Source organism: Rhamphochromis longiceps, linkage group LG4, assembly GCF_057381845.1.
Source record: "Rhamphochromis longiceps isolate RC_006_pf linkage group LG4, R_longiceps_female_GT1.1, whole genome shotgun sequence".
Classification (NCBI taxonomy): domain Eukaryota; kingdom Metazoa; phylum Chordata; class Actinopteri; order Cichliformes; family Cichlidae; genus Rhamphochromis; species Rhamphochromis longiceps.
Window position 1 is genome coordinate 19,737,497 of NC_140560.1, and position 22,317 is coordinate 19,759,813.

A 22,317-nucleotide genomic window follows, 5' to 3' on the forward strand; every position below is an offset into this window, starting at 1 on the left:
AAGCCCTCAAAAACACACACACTACAACAGAGTTTTGCACACTGGTACAATTAATTCAAAACAATAGTTCCAAAACAAATAGGTTGCTTATGGTTCTCCCCTTCAAAACCCTTGTCACATGATAAACACAAAAGACGCAACCAATGTATGTACAGTGGCACATTGTCATTCATGTACTATACAGTACAACACACACCAGAAACATTATCCCACCTCAGCATCTTGTCTTTGGTCTGGGTCAGGCCAGAGAATCTCATCCACATCACAGGCTATATTGGCCCCAGCCAGGCAGCGGGGGTAAAATCCTCTTGCATGCCTGATCCACCCCTGGCATGCAAGAATTAAGGTAGCATAAGGAAAAACTTGATATGTCTAGGCAGGCCTCTTCCATGGCCTGAAGGAGGTGAACATGGACATAAGGTTCTCGGTCACTTTCCACCGCCATGCCGAAAATAACTCCTCTATCGAGTTTAGAAAGGGAGAGTATGCAGGCAGAAAGATATTAGAAAACCTTGGGTTATTGGTAAACCAGTCACGAACCAGAGCAGCGCGATGGAAGCTGACGTTATCCCACACAACAACGTAGTGAGGCTGCTCTGGCTGTGCTGGTTCCCTGTAGTCCAGCTGGAACATATGTTGTCTTAAACCATCAAGAAAAGCAAGGAGAAGCATAGTGTTATAGGGTCCTAGTACGGCATGGCGGTGGAGTACCCCTCGTTGGCTGATGGCTGTGCACATAGTGACATTCCCCCCACGCTGATCAGGGACATTTACAATAGCCCGATGGCCAATTATGTTCCTCCCCCTTTTCCTTCTTTTGGTCAGGTTAAAACCTGCCTCATCCACAAAGATTATTTCATGGGGAACAGGCCGTCCTTCAATCTCAAAGATTCTCTGCAAAACACATAACACAGTAGAGTCAATCGGTACCCTGAACCACAGTTCAAGAGTGCTGAAATGGCAGCATAAACTGCCATGCTGTGATGGTACACAATACTTTATACAGTATCAAAACTCATACCTGAACATATTCCACACGTTGGTTCTTCACTCTGTCAGAGTTTCGTTCGAAAGGGACTCGGTATGCCTGTTTCATCCGGAATTGATTCTTTCGGAGGATGCGGTCAATTGTGGAGAGGCTGATGGCATTTATGCCTCGAAAAAGGTGATCATCCTCAATCACTCTCCTTTGAATCTCTTGCAGGCGGATTACATTATTTGCAATTACCATGTTTACAAGTTCCCTCTCTTGCTCCTCCGACAAAAGCCTTAACCTGCCTCCACCAGGTGGTCGTCTCTGTGTCCTACAAAAATAGAAGCACTCATTACTGTAACTGTCACACATTCATTTTACAGGCAAATAATGGAAACATACTGAAACTCAAGACACATAAGTTCAGTAACTTAAACGTTACTGTACAAAGCAGTCTTACTGCAAGTACACCTACCTGTTTTCCTCCCTGAAGGTTCTGATGATGGAGGCAACAGTGAAGCGACTCAAATTTGGTTGTACTCGTTGCCCAGCCTCCCTCATAGTCATCCCATGGACAAGGACATGGTCAACTAAAGTGGCTCGAATTTCATCCGAGACTGACTGTCTTCTTGCCCTTGCTCTTCCCCTTCCTTGTCGCCGTCGTTCTCCACCTCCTTCACCACGTCCTCCTCCACCTCTCCCTCCTCCCTGTTGTCCTAGACCACCTCCTCCTCCTCTTTCACCACGTCCTCCTCTTTCACCATGTCCTCTTCCTCCACCACGTCCTCCTCCTTCACCACCTCCTCCTCCTCTTCCACCACGTCCTCCTCTTTCACCATGTCCTCTTTCTCCACCACGTCCTCTTCCTTTGCATCTCTTTGGATCCATTGTTTCAAACCTGAATGAGCTGACTTTGGCCCTTTTATCTATCCATCGCAGGTTCTGATTGGTGTGTGCTAAATTTTGACTCCTAGTGTTTCCACCTGGTTAATTGTGTGCTAATTGAGCTCAAGCTATGCTGACTTAAGTTAACATTATTGCATGCTAGTGCTTTCTAAATGACTACATGGTGTAAGCACTGTAAAATGTAGGGATTTGTGTGTAGAGTTTTGCAGTAACAGTTCACCAAATTTGAGTCATGTGTCAAAGCAGGGAATAGTGTTTATAGTTCAGGGAAATGGGTGAGCTTTTTGAACAATAGCGTTACGGTTTTGAAATTTTAGTTTATAGGCCTGGTTATAGTGTTTAAGCAATCGAGAAAAACTGTAATGCTAAGAAACATCCAAACATGCCAGGTTTTCCTCATAAAATCTTCTTGGATGCCCTGTTAGCGCAGTTAACCCTGGAGAAAGTTATATTTCTTAATATATAATAACATTAAGAGGCTCCTCAATGCATCTACACTACAAACACAGTCAAGAGACTTAAATTAGCACAGCAGACAGCTGCCAGTGACAGCTGTCTGTGTCAGAATTCACCTGTGGATATTCAGGTTGTCAACTGTCTCAAATCTGTAATTGTTTTTGACTGATATTTCTGCAAGAGTAGGTGACATCAAACATCACTCAGAGTGGGTCAGGTAGATTTTGATGACCTTGGGCCCCCATATTGCAGGTAGGGGCGTTCATGGCTCAGTCTTGTGTTGGCACATCCTACAAATGCATGATCGGATTGGGATCTAGGGAGTCTGGAGGTCAGAGTAAATGCCATGGGCTCTTTGTTGCTGTACGCGGTTTAGTGGGGCGCACTCGGGGATGCTGCAGCATCCACAAGAGTGGCAGGAGCCAACAAGATAAACAGTGGACTGTATTGATCAGTATCATCAGTGTTTTTAATGTGCTTCTGGTGGCTGTACGATCATCATTTTTGAACACAAACTGACAAACTGCAACACTAACATCTAAATTACTTACAAAGCAGCATGTCAAAGGATCATCTGTGGTTTACAGCTGCATTGTCACACCTATAAAGGCACGCATTTAAAGGCAACACATTAACATAAAACAACTTTATTAACTGATGGTCTTTCTCTTATACTTTTTATGTTCCTTGTGATGTTTACATATTAGGCTTTCAGATCAGGCTTTCTATGCAAGCTGCTCATATACTTAATGTCAGTGCGCATGCAGAAAAGTATGTGTACACACTATTATTGCAATATAAGTCACCATATGGATAAAGGACACGCTGTTCTTTCATTACTTTTGGCAAAAGTCACACACACACACACACACGCACGCACACACACACACACACACACAGATATACGGACATAAGTTATTATCTCGGTTTGGACTATCTACACTGTCGTTGTCCCCTCACTCTTTTGCACTCTCTTTCTTTTGCCTTTGACAAAGACTAATGACAGAACTGAAGACTAGCTACTTTGAAATTCATCCCAATCTACAACATAGACAAGTCGCGTTTTTGTTTTGTTTGTTTGTTTGTTTTTCCTGCATTCAGAAAAAGCGAGACTTCTCTGTGGTCTTCTGAAATGCTATGACCAGTGTAAGAGATGACCATAAGTTCATGGATATAAGCAAATTGTTAGCATGAGCAGCATAAACCACAGAGAGGTAGAAAATACACAATGATAAGGAAGTGATCACAAAAATCCACAGCTTCTAAACAAATCAATGCTGAGTCAAAGCAAATAAAACAGAGAAATAATTATATAAATGGACTGTATGAAGGAAAAACCTTTTGAAAGAAACCTAGATGGCAACATCCATCCATCCTCTTATCCAGTTCAGGGTCACAGGGGGAGCTGGAGGCTCTCCCAAATATGATATAGGGCAAGAGGCGGTGTGAACCTTGGACAGGTTTCCTGTCTATCACGGGGCTAACAGAGAGACAGAGAGAGAGGCAATCATTCACTCTCACATGCATTCACACCAGCAGCGTATTTGGAATCACCAACACATTTTCTGGATGTGGGAAGAAGCCTCACAGACACAGAGAGAACATGCAAACTCCCTCCCATGCAAATTTGAAAGCAGAACAACTCTTGCTGTGAGGCTAACCACTGCACCACCATGCTGCTCAAGTAACTGTATGCGGCACAAAACCAGGTCATTAATAGGCCTGATGCAAGTGCTCACAATCTTATATCAGCACTAAATAAATCAACAGTGTATGAGCGAGTCGTAAAAAACAACAGACAAAAATAAACTTTAACAACGATCCCCAAGATGATAGTTAAGCATATTTTAATTGCATTTTTTTATAAAGTAGCAAAATGAATGTGGGGAAAACCTCATCTGAGATTTTTTTTTATTATCCCTTCGTATTCTCATTTCTCACTTTCACTGCAAATGAAACATTGGAATGAAATAGAATTCTATAAATTAATGTCTATATACTTTAGAATTTTATGATAATGTGAACACACACAGACACTGTGACATACAGCACAGTATGGGGTTCAACGGTTAACAAGCATGATTCGCAAGGTCCTAAATACTGCACAAGAAGGGAAAGGAAGAGGGATGGAAGAGGTTAAAGGGATATATGTTGCTACAGCATCTCTTTTTCTGTCTATCACTAAGAAAATTAATGATCATCCACCCACCCAGCACATGGCCATAGCAGATGGAGATAATTGGTACACAAACAGCACATCACTATCATCACTCGTGCCAACAGCAAACAATGTACAATCGGGAAGTGTTTCATGGGAGCTTTAATGATATTTTTTTAAACTACAGTATAGAAAAGACTTTTTTTGATGTTTTGTTAAGTGTTATAACAATTTTGATTATTTTATTTTATTTTTTACAAATAACCATAAAGTAATAGCTGTAATAGATATCACTCTGCAGTAAGTAGCATTTTTATTCCTTTGCTGGCAGTAGATGTATCCTGAGCTGTCTTGTAGCATTGTGTGAAGGTTCATATACACAGGTTTAAGGGTAATTAAACATTGATGGTGGTCTTTGATGTCCTGCAGGAAAATTACCATCAACAAAAATTCTGCTTTATGATTTGTACCCTTTGTCTTTTGCTCTGTCTTCTGTTTTCATGTTAGCAAAGTTCAGCATCTGTTCTTCCCTCTGCTGCAAAACGGCATTGATTGTCTCCTTTGCGGTCAGCATGCACCATCAAACTCACGTTCTTCTTTACATTGCATCACAACAGTCACATTGCTATCTTACATCTCATAAGTTAACCTCCATAAATGAAAAACAAGTTTTTATATATTAGTTGTTTTTCTTCTCACTACATGGACCAGTGTAGAACATGTTTGTCTTCCATATTTATTTATTTATTTATTTTGTTTCATTTATTTATATATGTTGCAGCAGTCCGTGTTGCACCTTGCAAACAGTATAGATTTAAAAATACCACTCCCTTCATGTGACCCAAGAGAAATTAGTTGCCGTTGCCACATGTAGCCCCAGAGCCCCTGCCTTTACCTTCAATCTTCCTCATCACATGATAAGCCCTCAGAGACTGGGGTAACAGCTGTATGAAAGCCCCACGATCCAGCCCAGGAGAACCATTCAAGCTAGGCTAACCTGACCTTATGAATAAGTGATGCAAATTATCCCAGAGGCCAAATCATGCAGGTTACATAAACCTGTGCACTGTACTTAAAGTGTGCCTTATACATTGCCTGCACAGCAGTAAAGACTTAGACATGTTATAATTTTAAAAGTTTCAGGTTAGTTCAAGCTGAGGCTAAATTCCTGTAAAATTCAATGTGGACATAAGTTAGATTCATCCACTGCAATATTATATATATAGAACAATTTAAAAAAAAAACATAACCCACACATATACTGTATCCATGCATATAAATTAGTATGCATGAACAGAAGTAATGCATGTGCCCATTTTCACGCACATCAGTGCATCCTTGAATCCATGCGCACGTGAGGGCACGCAGACCTTTACGTTTACAATCTAATTTCCGCACATATGGCCCACTTGCATAGTTAATTGTATGCTGCCTGATGCAATGCAACAGCGCTATCTTCTGTCCTGAAAGATTACTGCAGGACTGCAGTAAATTGATCCAGAGTGAACAAGTGGTCCTTTCAGAGTCTTTTTTTTTTCTTTCACCTATCTGATGTTAACCTGCTGATTCATCTGGATCACTAAACTCTGTCATCTAATTCAATGAACATACCAGTGCTCATGTGTGTGTGCAAGACACACCCACATGTGCAGTAGAAGCTGTAAGTTTCTAAAAACAATATATCAAGGGAAGGAAAAAAACTGTCTCTTCAGCCCACATGTTCTCTTCTTCCTCTGCTTTCTGTGTTTGTACAGCTTTGGTCCTTGCCTTACTATTAGCCTAATCATTCCCCTCTTTTGCTTCAGTTTCACACACACACACACACCTTTTTAAGCTAAACCTCTTCCTCATTCTCCTGTAATTTTTCAGCTCATATTTGCCTTTTCGCAGCATTATTTTTCCACCCGTCCGCCCTCTGCTCTCCCATCTATTCTCCCACCCTGGATGTACCTCGATCTCTATCCATCTCCTTATTCCTCCCCTTGCAGCTCCCTTCACCCGTCTCTGCCTCTGCCTGACGTCATTGTAACTGCAGAGTAAGATTCAGAGCTTGCTCGACAGTGGGCATCATTCTATCAAGAGTGACAGAGGCAGTCAGACCGATGAGCACGGGTAGAAGGTGGGGCATTGAGAAAGAGGTAACACAAAAGGGACTGAGCCTCGCCCACACTGCTGTGGCATGTCGGGTGAACACACTATGCGCACTATTTGGCCAGGCAGATTGTGGGCAAGGTCGGCAGCTAGAGCATTTTTAATGATGTGACTCACTCTGGCATGGTGAAGCTAAGCAATGTGAGAGGGTTAGAAATAGAATATAGTGTCATACTGATGTGTCAACATACAGCTAGAAAAGGGAAAAGGAGACTTGTGGAAAAGAGAGATTGATGGAAGGGTATATAAAATTAGTTTTTTTTATGCTGAAGACTTGCTAACTTTTGTTTATATGTATAAATGTGTCTGTAAGCAAAAAAACAAAACAAACAAAAAAAAAACCAACATAAAAAAAGACATGAAGATCGCTGAAAGTCAGGATGAAGCTGTGAAAATGCATTTGATATACAGATGTGTTCAACACTTATAAGATCATGGGTTCACAGTCAGAAGGATGTGCAATATGAGTTTTCATACATACACACACACACACACACACACACACACACACACACATGCACACACAGATAAGTAAGAAATTAAAATGCAGTGGCACAGTCCACATTCTCAGCTACAGCATCAAAGAGCTTCCTCTCGTCACGCACAAGTTTCCTCTGAGATGGGAAAATAACTGATCATTTGGTTTTAGCATTCATTTAGCCTGGCTTCCAAATACTTACATAAAATGTGCAAGGTGCCATCCCCAAGTGCCAGTTTCCTCTAAGAGTACACAGCAAAGATAGTTGGCTGGCATATGGAGATGGATAATAGTGGATGGTGGGAGATGTGCGCTTTAATGTTTCCACAGGAATCCTCACTGCAGTCTAGTGTTTTAAAAAAACAGCAACAACAAAAAACTATCCAATAAATAACAAGTATTACCAGGAGCTGTATGAGGATAAAGCTGAAAAGTGCTTGTATGAGAAGAACAGCACGTGCCTTGAGTTCTGTGGGTTACATTATGCAGATCATATTAGCTTTGTTAATGATTTTGTAAAGAGGTAAATCACTGACACTGACAGTGGCACCAGCAACTTATAAACACAGAAGCCAAGCAACTGCTCTGTGGCCCCGAGAGCCAACAAACTTCCCCTCTCCTCGGTAAACACCCAATGGATAAACTAGTTGGCATCTTAGAAGGAAAAGAAAAGGACCACATGGATTCAAAATGCAACAGAGCATCACAAAGCTGATAGTATGTTCAAATGTTCTGATGTTATTTATGTTGTTATTTATCATTTCAGATTAAATTATTATTATGGAACTCGCTGAGAGGCATTGACGTCAAGCTGTGGTTTGCATGCTCATCACTCAGAATGCTCATCACTGTAAAATAAAGATGAAGAATATTGATATAAAGGACAAAAGCATGAATCCCTTTAAAAAATAATGAAATGATGATTAATGATAGTAAACTTGAAATACTAAACTAACAATAACTAAATCTGAAAGACGTTATTAATGTTAAAACGAATTCATTCGAGAGGGTAGGAGAAGGCTTTTGTAAAACACAGCCATCTTGTGGAGTAGTCATGTAAGAGCAACGTGATGTGGCTTCAATCAGCAGCTAATTAGATTAAAAATTAAGCTGCTGTCTAATGCTTAACAATATTAGAAAGAAGGAAAGAGAAGGGACAGTGGAATACGCTGTATTGTGCGTGAATACACTTTAATACCAATAAGAGTAAATAAATTAAATAAACATTAATTACTGTGAAATAACAGTGATATATGCAGTGACAGTTGAGGTTTCTCATTTGCAGTTTCTGTCTTTACCTATTTTTAAAGAGGTTTATTTGAAAAAAAAAAAAAAAACAACAACAACTCAAGCAATTGGAGTTAGCACAAACTCCCATAACAGCTACTGGTTGACCCGTCATGACTAGCACTGTTCTGAAACGTGTCTGGTTGTTTTCGTAGCTGGTCTGAATGAGGTAAGGGAGTATCAAAAAAAAGAAAAAAAGAATGAATGAATGAATGGAACAAAAAAGAGATACGTCGTGTGCCTGCGTCACCTACTCCCCACCTGCGGAAGGATATTTTTGACTGAGAATTGTAGTTCCGGGATCTGGCGCTACTTCCCACGATGGAAAAGGAACTGGGAAAGCCTTACAGGGCGTAAGAATACGTCGGAGTTACACGTCGCCACTAGCAGGTGCACAGTATTGGGAAGTCTTACGTCCGAGGCGAGAGATGGCAATGGCATAGCATATGGCGTTTTCTCTTTAAAACTATAGGGGAAAAACGAAAAGGCACGTCCTCCAGAAACCTTAGCGTGCGTTCGCTAGAATAATGTCACGGTAAGTTAATCGGACAGGCCTTCCGTGGTACACCGTTTTGCACCTAACTACTAGCTAAAAGCTAAACGTAGCATGTTTGGCTAACAGCTGACAAGTCAATATGAATGTATGAGCGTTAAATTTCATGGCTTATTGTTTGATAACATTTGTGGTGTTGACCAAATGTGTTGTCCCTGATGGGGGTGTTTTTTAAGGAAAGAAAGTGTTGTGTTATTGTCTCGTAGCTGCAACTGACGTCAGCTGGGGGTTTGACGTAACAATAATTGAATCATTTCTGAGCATTGTGCTTCATACATATCTTTAAGTTAATAAAAAAAACTGAATATTCAGTGAGATTTGTGTGTGTGTGTGAGTCGGTAGCATCACGTGTGGTCTACCATTAACGTTTCAGCATTTCTGGGTCAGCTGAACGGTTTAACGATGACACATACAAAGCTGACAGATTCTGCAGTCTGTACCAACACAACAGATGATTTACACTCAAACGTGCCTCGTAGTGCTATCAGACGCAGGAGAGTCACTTGTTGCCTTATGCATAACCTTATGGCTTACTGACAACAGAGCTTAGGTGTTGCAGATAGATGTTGACAAGAGTGATGCAGTGCTTTTTTGTCATACAGCGCCTATTCCCTGCAGGTTCTTGCCTTACACTCCATTGAAACGAGGAAGTAAGGGTATTTAGACGGGAGTTTCCAGCACTTTCACTCAAAGAAGTGGCCTTCCACGAGCATCCCTTTGCGTGTATGTGTGCGTAAGTCTAACTAAGACTATAATTAGATGCGATGCATGCCAGTGTGTAAGAGGGGAGACACACACAGATGGACTGCCAATGAGACTGAAGGTGTGCGCCTGTCATTCTTCAGCCAAAGCTAGATTTGTTGGGCACAAGGCAGAGATGCTCTGGCATACACCGACACCCTTTTTTTTTCTTCTTCTTCTTCTTCCTTTGGTGAGGAGGCGACATGAGTCACCAATGTTGTGGTTAGTGAAAGGGACAGCTGGGGGAGGTGTAAGGGGAAGTGGAGTGGGTAGAGCTGATTGAGCAGGCTGATGGGGCAGCACAAACTCTAATTAGAGTAGAAGTAAGAGCTTCCTTATAGTGTTTAAAAGGAAGGGCTTTGCTGTGCACGATGCATACTCTTGGCCTGTTTGCACAGCAGGATGTTGCTTGTTGGTGTTCTTACAACAGGGTGTTGACCAGTGTGTGTGCAAACACTTGTGAGTACAGCCACACCTCCGCAGTGAAAAGGATGTTATTTTGTTTGGAGAGGAAAAAAGCATGAAAGACCCTTTGTTATAGGTCCAGGAAGGTCCTCAGATGAAGTGATTTGATTTGTCTGTGCTGTTTACATCCTTGGGAGAACAAAACTGTAACAAGTTAATGATTTCCATTTATCACATGCATGTGAGAGCATTAACTTCCAAGTCACCTTAGTTCTGTTCATTTCCTGAAAGTTGTGACTTGTTTCTGCCCAAGTTTTGCCTTTCTCGACAAAATCTAAAATACTCGATGTGTTTTATTAATCACATGCAGAGTCACAATCGTATTTTATGTATCCGTGTTTGCAAACTTGGTGTTCTTCTTTGTAGTATAGAGCGCATTCTGCGATGACTCTGAGAATAAGGATTGATATTATGAGAATAAGGATTCATAGTGGGTTACTCAGAACTTGCTCGTTATGTTTGTTTCGGGTTTGCGGACGAATTTTGCTGTCAGATTACTGATATGTGCAACAGTTTGCAGGATGGATTTTGTAATTTTTGGTTTTCTTTGGCAGGTGTTTAAACTGTTAATGTTCTTGTAAAGGAGATGCTCTAAAATCCCAGGCCTCCCTCAGTTAGACAGAGCTTCCCTGAAAACACTTGGCCGTCCTCCAGACCTCAAATTGATTTCTCATCTCTTAAGTCCTGAATCTCCCTTCATGCCGCAAGCCTGCTGCTAGAATGAATCATTTTGGCAGCGTGTTTGCATGCAGGCGAGCCTCTTTTCACAGGTTATGGTTGTAGTTGCTTAGATTCCAAGTAGTGGTTTGTCTTACTGATATACTGTATTATTTCTTCTCTGGGGCAACAACTCGTTTGTTGTATTTGCCCACAAAACATCTATCAAACACAAACCATATATAGTGTTTTACTATTTGTATGCAAAAGACAGAACTGAGACTTGAAATCTTCTTAGATGCTAATGGCAAGAATCCATCATTTTAGAGGGATATTTGAAGTTGTCCAATAACCATATATCGGCCATTACACATACATCTTCCTGATATGCCTATGTGACTTGTACTTTGTTAGAAATGCTGCAGTGATTACTTAGAAAAATTGAGCCAGAATCATCGCACAATTACTCCAAGAATAGTTTTCTAGCTTTCTGTTTTGTAAAGGGTAAAATACAAACTGCATCTTTTCATTAAAGTCAGATTTCATCACAAATCCTCCAGAAAAATGTTGGGTTGTTCCCAAGCACAGTGCTGTTTAAATGTACACACAAAGGCTGTAAATAAATCAGTGTCCTCTAGACCATTCTGACTTTAGAAAAATGTCCTTTTATTTTGTTGTTGATTGTTTTGTTTTATAGTGAGCAGAATCATGGTCTGAATGCCTTAAGGGCGAAACATATACAGACTCTCTGTAGACTTCTCTTGTTAATCTTTTTGTTTTATTTATTTATTTTATTTTATTACATTGTTATTAGAGTGGATATTATACCGGAGCAGACAGTGGGTGAAGGACAGGTTCACCCACTGCAGTTACATAGTGTGCAAAGTGTGTGAACCTGAGTTAAAGTTGTGAATATTAACCTGTGGAAACACCATTGTTAATGATAATATCTAAAACACAGAAAGGCTGTACTGAGGTTAACAACTTTGTACCAACAGTTAGATGAGATCATGGTATTTGTCGCAGTGCTGTAGAGGGATGGCCCACTTTGCTCCCCTTCATTGCCAATATTTGCCATGTAATTTATTTATATGCTTAAACAGTCACTTTTTTAGCTTTAATGCAAAGGCTAAAATCTTGCAGACAAAAGCTCATAAATACATGGTATGTTAAGTCTTTGTTGTGTGTTTGTAGGCGCAAGTCATTTTATGGTTTTCTCACAGAATGTTAATTTTACCCCAAGATGTGCGCTCTACATTTAGAGCATCACAACACACATTTGTACATACACAAAGAGTTTAGTAGAATAGTTAGCCTCTGGTAATTACAGCAGTCATATTGCCTTGAAGAGAGAAACAAGAATTCTCTTTATCTCGTGGTTTTTTGTTTGTTTTTTTTGTTTTTTCTCCTCTCTGTGTTTGTGCCGAAGCTCTGCATGTCCTGGAGTTCGTTCTAGAAGAAGGGGCACTGCCTTGCTTGTTACATTGTTGTTGGTCTGTTGGACAATTTCTTTGTACTTGATTGGTTTGAAGAATGGCGTATTTGTTTAGCAGTTAGGTAGGTTTACATTATAGTAACTTGGATAGTATCAAAATGGACTGAGGTCCTGAGTAACTGATTATGGTATCCGAAGGATTTCAAACATTACAGTTGCTACTGAAACAGTGAAGACAAACACATTTATAATGTCTGCTAATTTGATGTGGTTAGTGGTTGTAAAGGTCATTTATGTGTCTGGAGATTTTCCCACAAACATACGGAGTGCTGTCAGCTGGAGGACTGACTAGCTTCAGCATCGTTCTGAAATATGCAAATGTTGACGATCTAAACTGCCAACTGATTCTCAGCACCTGTTTCTTTCCTATAGAGTGGCTATCTGCTGACTTGTTTACTCCCAGGTGTCCCACCATATTGAACTCAATCATCAAAATGTCAGGTATATTTGCAAAATGTAATTTCTTTGCAGAACTTTGGAGTGTGTGTGTGTGTGTGTGTGTGTGTGTGTGTGTGTGTGTGTGTGTGTGTGTGTGTGTGTGTGTGTGTGTGTGTGTGTGTGTGTGTGTGTGTGGATTTAGCAATAGAAAGATGGATATAATAAGACCTTTTTTTTTTTTTCTTTTTTTCTTTTAGGTACCTACACACCAGCTCCTGGTGGGCCATTCTCGGCTCTTACCCCAAGCATGTGGCCCCAGGACATTTTGGCCAAGTACCATCAAGTAAGAATATGGTTTCCCACATTGTTGATAAAACAAGTTTCTTGAGAAATCGAACATTTCAGATTTTAGAAATTGAGAAAAAAATATTAAAGGCTGTCACACATCTACATCCATCTTTATTTAGTTTTCTTCAACAAAAAAATGGACTAATCAAATGCTTGCTGCCTACTTCAGTTAAAGATGTGAGTTGTGGAGGTTAATAAAGAATATATTAAAAAAATTAAGTGCATTCAAGGTTATGGTCCCACAGTGAAAGAGGGGTGGAATTCCCTTTAGTGTTTGCCCAAATCAAAGTGAAATAAAAGTTTTTGATTGTGTATAATCCATGAATTGGTTTGGTATGAATATCAGTAGACTTATCGTTTTTGTTTTCTGTGTTCTATCAGTTTCATTATCAGGTATTTACGACTAACCATAAATATTTAGTTTTTAAATCACCAATTAAATAACCCACAGGTTTGTATATAATGTATCTGAGGTTACTTTTAAATTGAGAGGAAAAACGTAGTTAAAATGTGTTTTTGTGCTGCCGGTTTATATCTAAAACATCTACTGTAGCCTGTTTGGGCGACGGTAACGTTGTTCAGCAAAAGTTACCATGGTGATCTCATCAGTTTAAAACACTGCTCCTTTAATGGCACTGAAACCATTAATCTCACTTCTTTATAGCCACGTTTGTTTGATATAGTCATGTTTCTACTATGAGATGTTCACCGATTAAATGCATGTCACTGTTTTGTTTCTGCAGAAAGACTCTTCACAGCAGCCTGAACTCCAGTATGATGAATTTGGCTTTAGGGTGGACACAGAGGGTATTTCATTTATCCATGTCTTCTCTTTTGCTCTCTCTCATTCACACACAGACAATTCTTTTCTGTCTTAAAACTTTTTTATCATCATTTGGTGAATCGCAGTAGGGAAAAATTTTGTTTTTTAGATATGAGCATAGTAGCTCTATTATGTAGGTGAAGTGCATGTGATCTCAGGGTTTTTCCAGCCTTGACCTATTATGACAATGAAGAAGGCTATTTATTGAATCGTCTTTGAGTGTGTATTTTGAGTTTTAAACCCCAGAAAAAGGTTTTGTTAATCTATCAGCCAAATTTTAGTGATTTTAAAAAACAATCCAAATACACACAATTATGGTTCCAATGTCATGAATGATGAAAGCAGAATTCTCTGCTTCTCTGAAGTGTGCTGGTTGACAACTCATGCAAAAGTAGACTACTCTCTCCAGTCCTCCTGGAGACTCAGCTGAGTTTGTTTTAAGTGAAGCAGCTTTCATATCTCTGCAGTGAATGCCCACAGTATTGTAGCTGGTACCATTTTCCATTATTTTGTTCTCCTTAATCCAAGAGTTTGTAAGTTATAACAATTTTAATATAGAGCCTGCACAGATAACAAACTAAAGCTGAAGTTAAGGCTGAATATATTACTTTCTCTTAGATGGTGGGGAGCCTAAGTCTTGGCTGGGCACTGAGGGCTCGCCCCAGCGTGAAGACCCCCAGCAGCGACTGCGTTGGCAAGCCCACCTGGAGTTCACCCATAACCACACAGTAGGTGACCTGACCTGGGATCTTATTGATCCTGTCCTTCCACGCTCTGAGCGTTTGCATTCCTTGGTGCTAGGAGGAATACCTCATAGTATGAGACCACAGGTAAGCTTTACCATCAGTGTTGTTTCTTGTAGCATTGACTAGAAGTCTAAAATACTGTTAAAGCAAGCTAGTTATATAGTGATGTTACTGAAACATCGTTTTTTTTCCCCCTCCTCTCCTAGCTTTGGATGCGTCTGTCTGGAGCCCTTCAAAAGAAGAGGACCTCTGAGATCTCTTACAGAGAAATCATCAAGAACAGCTCTAATGATGACACCACAGTTGCTAAACAGGTAAAATGCCTAACTGTATAAATGTGTGAAGACTTATTATTGTAATTATTATTATTAAGTTCAAAAAGTACTGCCTAAACACAGTCAACAAATCTGTCTGACACATTTGGAGATTAGACTTCAAGCATTAGGGTGTTTTGCACTATTTTTCTTCATTTGCTCTGCAGAATCCTTAAAGATCTTTCAAATAATAATGGGATGATCCCATCTTAATCTTTTGTCCCTCAGATAGAGAAGGACTTGTTACGGACTATGCCAACCAATGCGTGTTTCAATAGTCTGACCAGTGTTGGAGTGCCAAGGCTGAGACGTGTACTGAGAAGCCTAGCATGGCTCTACCCTGACATTGGGTACTGTCAGGGCACTGGCATGGTAAGAACACATACATAGAGAGTCTGTCTGATCAGTTACATTACTCAGAGCAGCTGATTCAGCATAGAAGGTATTCTCCTCTTTACGCTCTCATTGTTTCTCATATCTGTCTCATCCATCCAGGTTGTTTCCTGCCTGTTGCTCTTTCTCGAGGAGGAGGATGCACTATGGATGATGTGCGCCCTGATCGAAGATCTTCTTCCTCCATCTTACTTTTCCTCCACTCTGCTGGGCGTTCAAACGGATCAGAGAGTTCTCCGCCAACTTATTGTTCAGTACCTGCCGGCCCTTGACCGCCTTTTGCAGGAGCATGACATAGGTAGGATCAAGCATCAAGAAAGATGATGAGAGTTTAGTCCTTGGGTTGTGGAAAAAGGGTTGTGAGTTGCACCCTATACTGTACATTGTATACAGTAGGTAACATCATCTTCTTTTTTTGAACATCCAGAGTTGTCACTGATCACATTGCACTGGTTCCTGACATCATTTGCCAGTGTGGTGGATATCCGTCTGCTCCTAAGAATCTGGGATCTGCTCTTCTATGAAGGGTCACTTGTGCTTTTCCAGGTGACACTGGGCATGCTCAAGATTAAGGTTAGCCACAGTACTTCTGCTGAATCTCAATAGCCTCTTGCAGTTTGTATTTTTCTTGAATGCTTTACATTTATTGTTTTCTTTAGTCGGTGTGTGCAGTTACCAATTAGATTTTTTTTCTTTGGGGGAGAGCAATTAGGATGGAAGATTAAGCCATCATCCTAATCCTAATCTTATTTAATTTACTTCTTTACTCCAGGAGGAGGAACTTGTGTCATCAGAGAACTCTGCATCCATTTTTAATACTCTTTCGGATTTGCCGAGCCAGCTGAGAGACGCACCTGCAGTTCTAGGGGAGGCTATGAGGCTAGCAGGGACACTCTCCCAAGAAACTCTGGAAGCTCACAGACACAAGCACCTAGCCTACATCCTAAATGAACAGGCACAGCTCAGCAATGGCAACAACACACCACTCAACACCAATCTCAACAAGGTCAGTCATTATAGTATTGGCATAATTTATTAGTCATGTGGTTTAGACAGGGAGAGTAGGAGTTGTATATTTACTTCTAAAAATTTTGTTAAACAAAAAGAGGGGAAAAAATTGAGATTTTATTGATAAATGTTTAGGTGGTGAGGAGGCAGTCGCTGCGCAGGAAATCCACCCTGACCTCCCTGCTTTTTGGGGAGGATGAGGCAGAAGCTCTGAAGTCAAAGAACATAAAGCAGACTGAGTTGGTGGCCTCCTTGCGAGAGGCCATAACCCGCATTGCAGAGCACTTCCATTGTCTGGATCCACGCCACTCCAGCACTGTGAGTGTTTATGTCCTGTTCTGAACTACCAATCAACCAAAATAAACAGAGCATCAGCCATGCTGTACTTTCATTTGCTGTCTGTAGCATTATAATACTTCCAAATTGTGGAATTAATTTTAAGATTATTATTTTCTCACATTTTGACTTCATATCGATCCGTTCCATTTTTTCTGTCTAGGATCTGACTCCAGACTACTCCATGGAGAGTCATCAGCGGGATCATGAAAACTTTCTTGTGGTATCTCGCAACCGACGGAGACGAGCAAAGGCTTTGCTAGACTTTGAGCGTCATGATGATGATGAACTGGGCTTTAGAAAGAATGACATCATCACTGTGAGTCATAATTTACAGAAATGCTGGCAAAAAAGAAGCACAGCTTTAACACCGTCTGGTCTCTGTGTCTCATCCTGCTGTATTCTTCTGTCGCTCAGATTATTTCGCAAAAGGACGAACATTGCTGGGTTGGTGAACTCAACAGCCTTAGAGGTATGTGGGATTTAAAAAAAAAAAAAAAAAAAAAAAATATATATATATATATATTATTATTTTTTTTTTCTATTTTTTTAATATAAAGAGCTCTTTTTTTTTAATATAAAGAGCCAAAAAAGTTTTATTGATCTAGCACATTTAAAATTTTAAAAAGCTGATCCAAAGGCAGATGTATTTACATTCCACATTTAAAAATGAAAAACAAAGTAAAGAATTATACAAGTGATAATAATAAAAATGTGCAAAATAAGTAAAATTGTGTAAAAGATATAGGATAAAATTATAAAAGGAATCAAGTTAAAGTAAATGCATAAGTAAAATGTAACAATAGAAACAACTGATATAAAAGATCAGTAAGTAATTATCTGCTGTATGATAAATTTTGTCTTTAACAGGCTGGTTTCCAGCAAAGTTTGTTGAGATCCTTGATGAAAGGAGCAAGGAGGTATGCACATTCTTACGTTATTCTCTTAATTAAAGCTAAGCACTTTGAAATTGTCCAGTTAGCTGATGTTTCTTCCAGTGTTCGATGTCATCAACTATGCACCAGGTTTTGTCTTTGCTTCTTTATTATTGTAATGTCCTGACTGTCGAGTCATACAGTGTCTTCAACAGTGATTGACGATCTCGTACATGTCTTCAGTACTCACTAGCAGGTGACGACTCTGTGACAGAGGCAGTGACAGACCTGGCCAGAGGGACTCTATGTCCAGCTCTGAAGGCTATCTTTCAGCATGGTCTGAAGAAACCATCTATACTTGGAGGGCCATGTCACCCGTGGTTATTCATAGAGGAGGTAGGAAAACGTTTTGTCATCATAGTACCATGTATCACACATGCGTCTGTCAAACTGACAATTTAAATTAAATCCTCTTCTTTTTACTCAGGCGGCCAGCAGGGAGGTAGAGAGGGACTTCAATTCTGTTTACTCAAGGCTAGTCCTGTGTAAAACCTACAGGTGAGGTGTACATAAAGTGTTATTCTTTGCTATATTAACCCAAATTGTAATGTTCTCCACGGGCCATCAGGGATGCACTTGACTTTAATTAGCATTGCATGATGCTTTGTTAAGAACATAAATGGGCCATTTACCGTTAACTGTATGCTCAGTGGACTGTGTGCTTTTTGCACTACTGCTAGTAGAGATTTGGAAGTAACAAGTGGTTGTCTTTGGGATTTACCAGGTTAGATGAAGATGGAAAAGTACTAACGCCAGAGGAGCTGCTTTACAGAGTGAGTGAACACTCTATTTATTAATAACCAAGTGTTTTGTCAGTAATATGAGGCTTAGCTTCTAGTCTGTAAAGTTGCCGTGTAGCACTGAGGACTGATAAAGTGCATGACTGTTTCCCTTTGATTACCTTCTCAGGCAGTGCAGTCAGTCAACATGAGCCATGATGCAGCACATGCCCAAATGGATGTCAAGTTTAGGTCTCTTGTGTGTGTTGGCCTGAAGTAAGTTTCATCACACATGCATGTGGAATTGAAATCATCAAAGTCACTCTGTAGAATCATATTTTCATACCGAGTCTGTTTGAATCTTAACATGTTTCTCTTCAGTGAGCAGGTGCTGCACTTATGGTTGGAGGTGTTGTGCTCCAGCATGGCGGCTGTAGAAAAATGGTATCACCCATGGTCATTCCTTCGTAGCCCCGGATGGGTTCAAATCAAGTGTGAGCTCAGGTCAGTCTGCTCAAATCATGGATGGTTACCGAGTGTTAAATTCTTGAAGTTGGCTGTATCTTATCCACGAGCCATCTTTTGCATTTTCCACACAGAATTCAGTCGTGTAAAAACAGGAATATACATGTGAAAGAAGCTTGAAGGGTAAAAGTTAAACAAAGTGAAGCTGTGTATCAATCAGGATAATGATTAACAAACTTGTTTTCTCTTCAGGGTCCTGTCAAAGTTTGCCTTCAGTCTCTCCCAAGATTGTGAGCTTCCCGACAAAAAAGAGGTGAGTCAAGGAGCATGTGACAGCTTCTCAATATAGAGCGGTTGTGAGCCAGTCTTACTATCAAGGACGACTTGTTAGAACTAAGTGACGAAAAACATTATGACTTATACTGTTTCAGAAGTCTGCTATTCTGAAAGCAGAAGTTATGGAAGTGCTGGTTCAGCATCACCTCTTTAGTTGGGATCTCTAGGTAATGTCGCTCATCAAACTATCGGTAGATTCGCATAGGTATTAGTGTTCTTTGTCTTCTTTTACCCTTCATTTTCAGAGTGAGGTGGCACATTTGTAGAATAAATCTTTGAAAGAAGAAAATTTTCCATGTCACTGTAGAAGTAGACTAGAAATGGCAGTTGCTAGTGCTATTAGTGACACGCTGCCATCTCCTTCCTGCAAGTCAGACTGTCTCCTCTGGGGGGAAAAAAGCTGCATCTCTATGAGATCTACTGATTTCACTTCTATATTATTATGCTGACTGTAGATACTATAGTCATCATGTGCGGTCAGTATCATGATTTTTTTTTTCCCCTTCAGACTCCAGATGGTAACTCGTTGTGTTGTTTTGTTTTGTTTTTTAATTAAGGCAATATTCTTTTAGGCAGATAATAAAACATATTTTCATTAAAATTGCTGATTAGTGTTTCTGTCAGGTGATGCATTACTAACTTTTGACTTCAAGTAAAAGCTTTCCACATTTCATTTATGTCCCAGGAAAAGGAGCAGAAGCCACTGAAAGAGGGAGTGCAGGATATGTTGGTGAAACATCACCTGTTCAGCTGGGACATTGATGGATAAATGTGCAGCAAAAATGGCTGAAACCTACAACTTGGTCTCAAAGTCATAGCTTAGCCTTTTTTTTTTTTTTTTGTTCTTTAAATGTTAAAAAAAAGTGCAGAGACAAGAAATCTAGACACTACTGTCAGCCTGCTAAAAGAAGTGACTACTTCACCAACCGGTTCACCCTCTCATCCTGTGTCAGTTTTGGACAATGGTAACACCCAAATGACTGAAACTCAACTGGCTCGTGTTGGCTGAAGCATGTGCACATCATTGTACATAATTTAAACGGATCAATACCCAGTACTGGAGGTTTCACTGCAAGGTTTAAAATACATATATATCTAATATATCTATATAAACATCTTGCACACTCCTGCCACAGAAAGAGTTTGGACAGGACAGACTACAACATATGACCGAACAGCATTTTTTTTCAGTACCTGAAGCTCATGGTGCATGAGTGGGTGAGAAATACAATCTATTCTTTTGTTCTGCTCATAATGTTGCCATGACGAACACAAGTTTTTGTAACCTTATCCTAAATTTCATCCTCATCATCCTTTAAAGATTTAAGGCCAAACTAGAACATTACTAAACACAAAGCTGTAAAGTTACAAACTATTTTCAAGTGGAATGTATTTTACCTCAGTATCACAAATTCCACAAAATACTTCATTAAATGTTGCACATGCCAAGTAAAGCCTTGTGAAGTTGTGATATAAAACTATGGGTATGTGTGCTACCTAAGCAGTGGTAGTAAAACGTCTGTCTTGTATAATATAATGTACATGAAGCAGATAATTTGTGTTACACCTATATATGTATAAAAGATAACTACACATACAAGTCTATACTTTGTAATGTTTTTTGTATATGCTTGTGACTATATGTACCATTAAGGCAATTCAAACATAGGACTTTTTATCTGTATTTTACCAGACTGATCTCTAGCTTTGACATAAACATCCAGAAATAAACTGTATCAAGTTCAGTGAGCTGTGTTACATGTAATGAAACATGTTCATTACTGTTTTTAAGACAAAGGTTTTGACTTTGTTCTTTTGATTTTTATCCCTTAGACTTAAAGAAAATACTTAGAGCTGTTTCTTAGGTCTACATGACTTTTTACTTAATTGTCAAACTAACAGTTCTTTCTTTTCACTAATATCATTTACAGTAAATAATATTTCACCAATCCATAAGTCCTGCTGTACAAAATTTAACTAAAGATTTACTGAAGAAAAACATCTATTCTCCTGGCAAATCATTTTTGCAAAACATTGAGTTACCCCACATTTCTTCTTCTTACTTTGCTTCCAATGAAACAGACTTAAACTTTTCTGAAATGGTCTTGAGCAATAGTTTTGCAGACATAAAATAGCCAACAAAGTGAATCCATCAGCCAAAGGTTTGCAAGGTGTGCAATCTGTCCTTAAGAAGATTGACAAAAGGGGCACAAAAGAAGTGGCAGGTCTCAAAAATGACAACAAGAACAGTATCTGAAAGTAATTTTTCTGAACTAAGAGGGGAAAAAATTCCAGTAAAGACCTGACAGGGCTAGAGTTGCATTTGGCTCTGCAGTTGATTCATCTACTGTTCACTGAAGCTTCGTCAGAAATGGTCTCAAGAATCGCTGGCTGTCAAGAAGCCATTTTTGAGGAAGGGAAACTGGCAGAAAAAGCCTGGGGTTACACAACAACTGGACAGAAAGGCAGTGGCAACAGGTCTGATGGAGTGATACCTGCACATTTGAAACGTTTGGTACATAGGTCTGGAGAGAGGCACAACAGTGAGTGTCTGCAGGCATCTGTAGAAACTGGTGGCAACTGTAAGGATTTGACCTGCACTTCAGCCAGTGGTGTAGGGGATCATGTCAATATTGATGGATTTATAAAGCATTAGTACCATCTGGAAAGCATCTGTCAACAACCTCAACATAACAATGATTTTGAATACAGTGCCCCCAAAAAAGCACATCTGGATAGAAAAACACAATAGAATGCTGTCAGTCATGGATTTTTCTTCCCAGAGCCCAGGCCTCAACATAGCTGAAGCAGTGTGGGCTTGTCTTGATGGAAAATGAGGGGTTACATCCATGCAAATAATATTACTGCAAATAATGTCAGAAATATTGAAAATATGGAAACACAATAGCCAGCACTGTTGAAAAGTTCAGTAAACTGTGTTTATTAATGGTTCTTTTCTTGTAGCAAGGGATTTAAAATGTCACAATATGTCTACAGCAACAAGCCATAACACATGGGATATGAGAATTACAAGTAGCACTGCAAGTACGGCAAGTATTACAATCAGTAGCAGCTGCTGAAGTGAGAAACTGTGCTGTATTGGTACTAACACTATTATAAGGTTTGTATATAGACCGACGATGGAAGAATGACGCATACTACTGAATCTAGGTGTGCAAGTGAACTTATCTCAAAA

At 39.8% G+C, this 22,317-nt stretch overlaps 2 protein-coding genes across 3 annotated transcripts; one reads left to right on the forward strand and one right to left on the reverse strand.

Moving 5' to 3' along the window:
- Window positions 1–218: 218 nt before the first annotated feature.
- Window positions 219–1,652, reverse strand: LOC146671445 (uncharacterized). Its single transcript, XM_085405168.1, has 3 exons — window positions 1,449–1,652; window positions 1,229–1,304; window positions 219–894 (listed from the first exon to the last, which is right to left on the reverse strand). Exons 1-3 carry the CDS (start codon window positions 1,538–1,540, stop codon window positions 373–375), a joined length of 690 nt encoding a protein of 229 aa, XP_085261294.1. The 5' UTR covers window positions 1,541–1,652; the 3' UTR covers window positions 219–372.
- Window positions 1,653–8,744: 7,092 nt separating this feature from the next.
- On the forward strand, window positions 8,745–21,117 carry sgsm3 (small G protein signaling modulator 3). Of its 2 annotated transcripts, XM_085403649.1 has the most exons (21): window positions 8,745–8,944; window positions 12,693–12,761; window positions 12,956–13,041; window positions 13,790–13,853; window positions 14,488–14,699; window positions 14,822–14,929; window positions 15,158–15,301; window positions 15,425–15,620; window positions 15,750–15,895; window positions 16,095–16,328; window positions 16,466–16,648; window positions 16,830–16,985; window positions 17,084–17,138; window positions 17,537–17,586; window positions 17,785–17,937; window positions 18,029–18,099; window positions 18,326–18,374; window positions 18,511–18,596; window positions 18,702–18,824; window positions 19,038–19,098; window positions 19,807–21,116. In XM_085403649.1, exons 2-21 carry the CDS (start codon window positions 12,755–12,757, stop codon window positions 19,888–19,890), a joined length of 2,268 nt encoding a protein of 755 aa, XP_085259775.1. In that variant the 5' UTR covers window positions 8,745–8,944; window positions 12,693–12,754; the 3' UTR covers window positions 19,891–21,116. The 2 variants fall into 2 exon arrangements, with proteins under 2 accessions (XP_085259775.1, XP_085259776.1); XM_085403650.1 differs by lacking the exon at window positions 8,745–8,944 and having other exon boundaries at window positions 19,807–21,117.
- The last annotated feature ends 1,200 nt before the right edge of the window (window positions 21,118–22,317 follow it).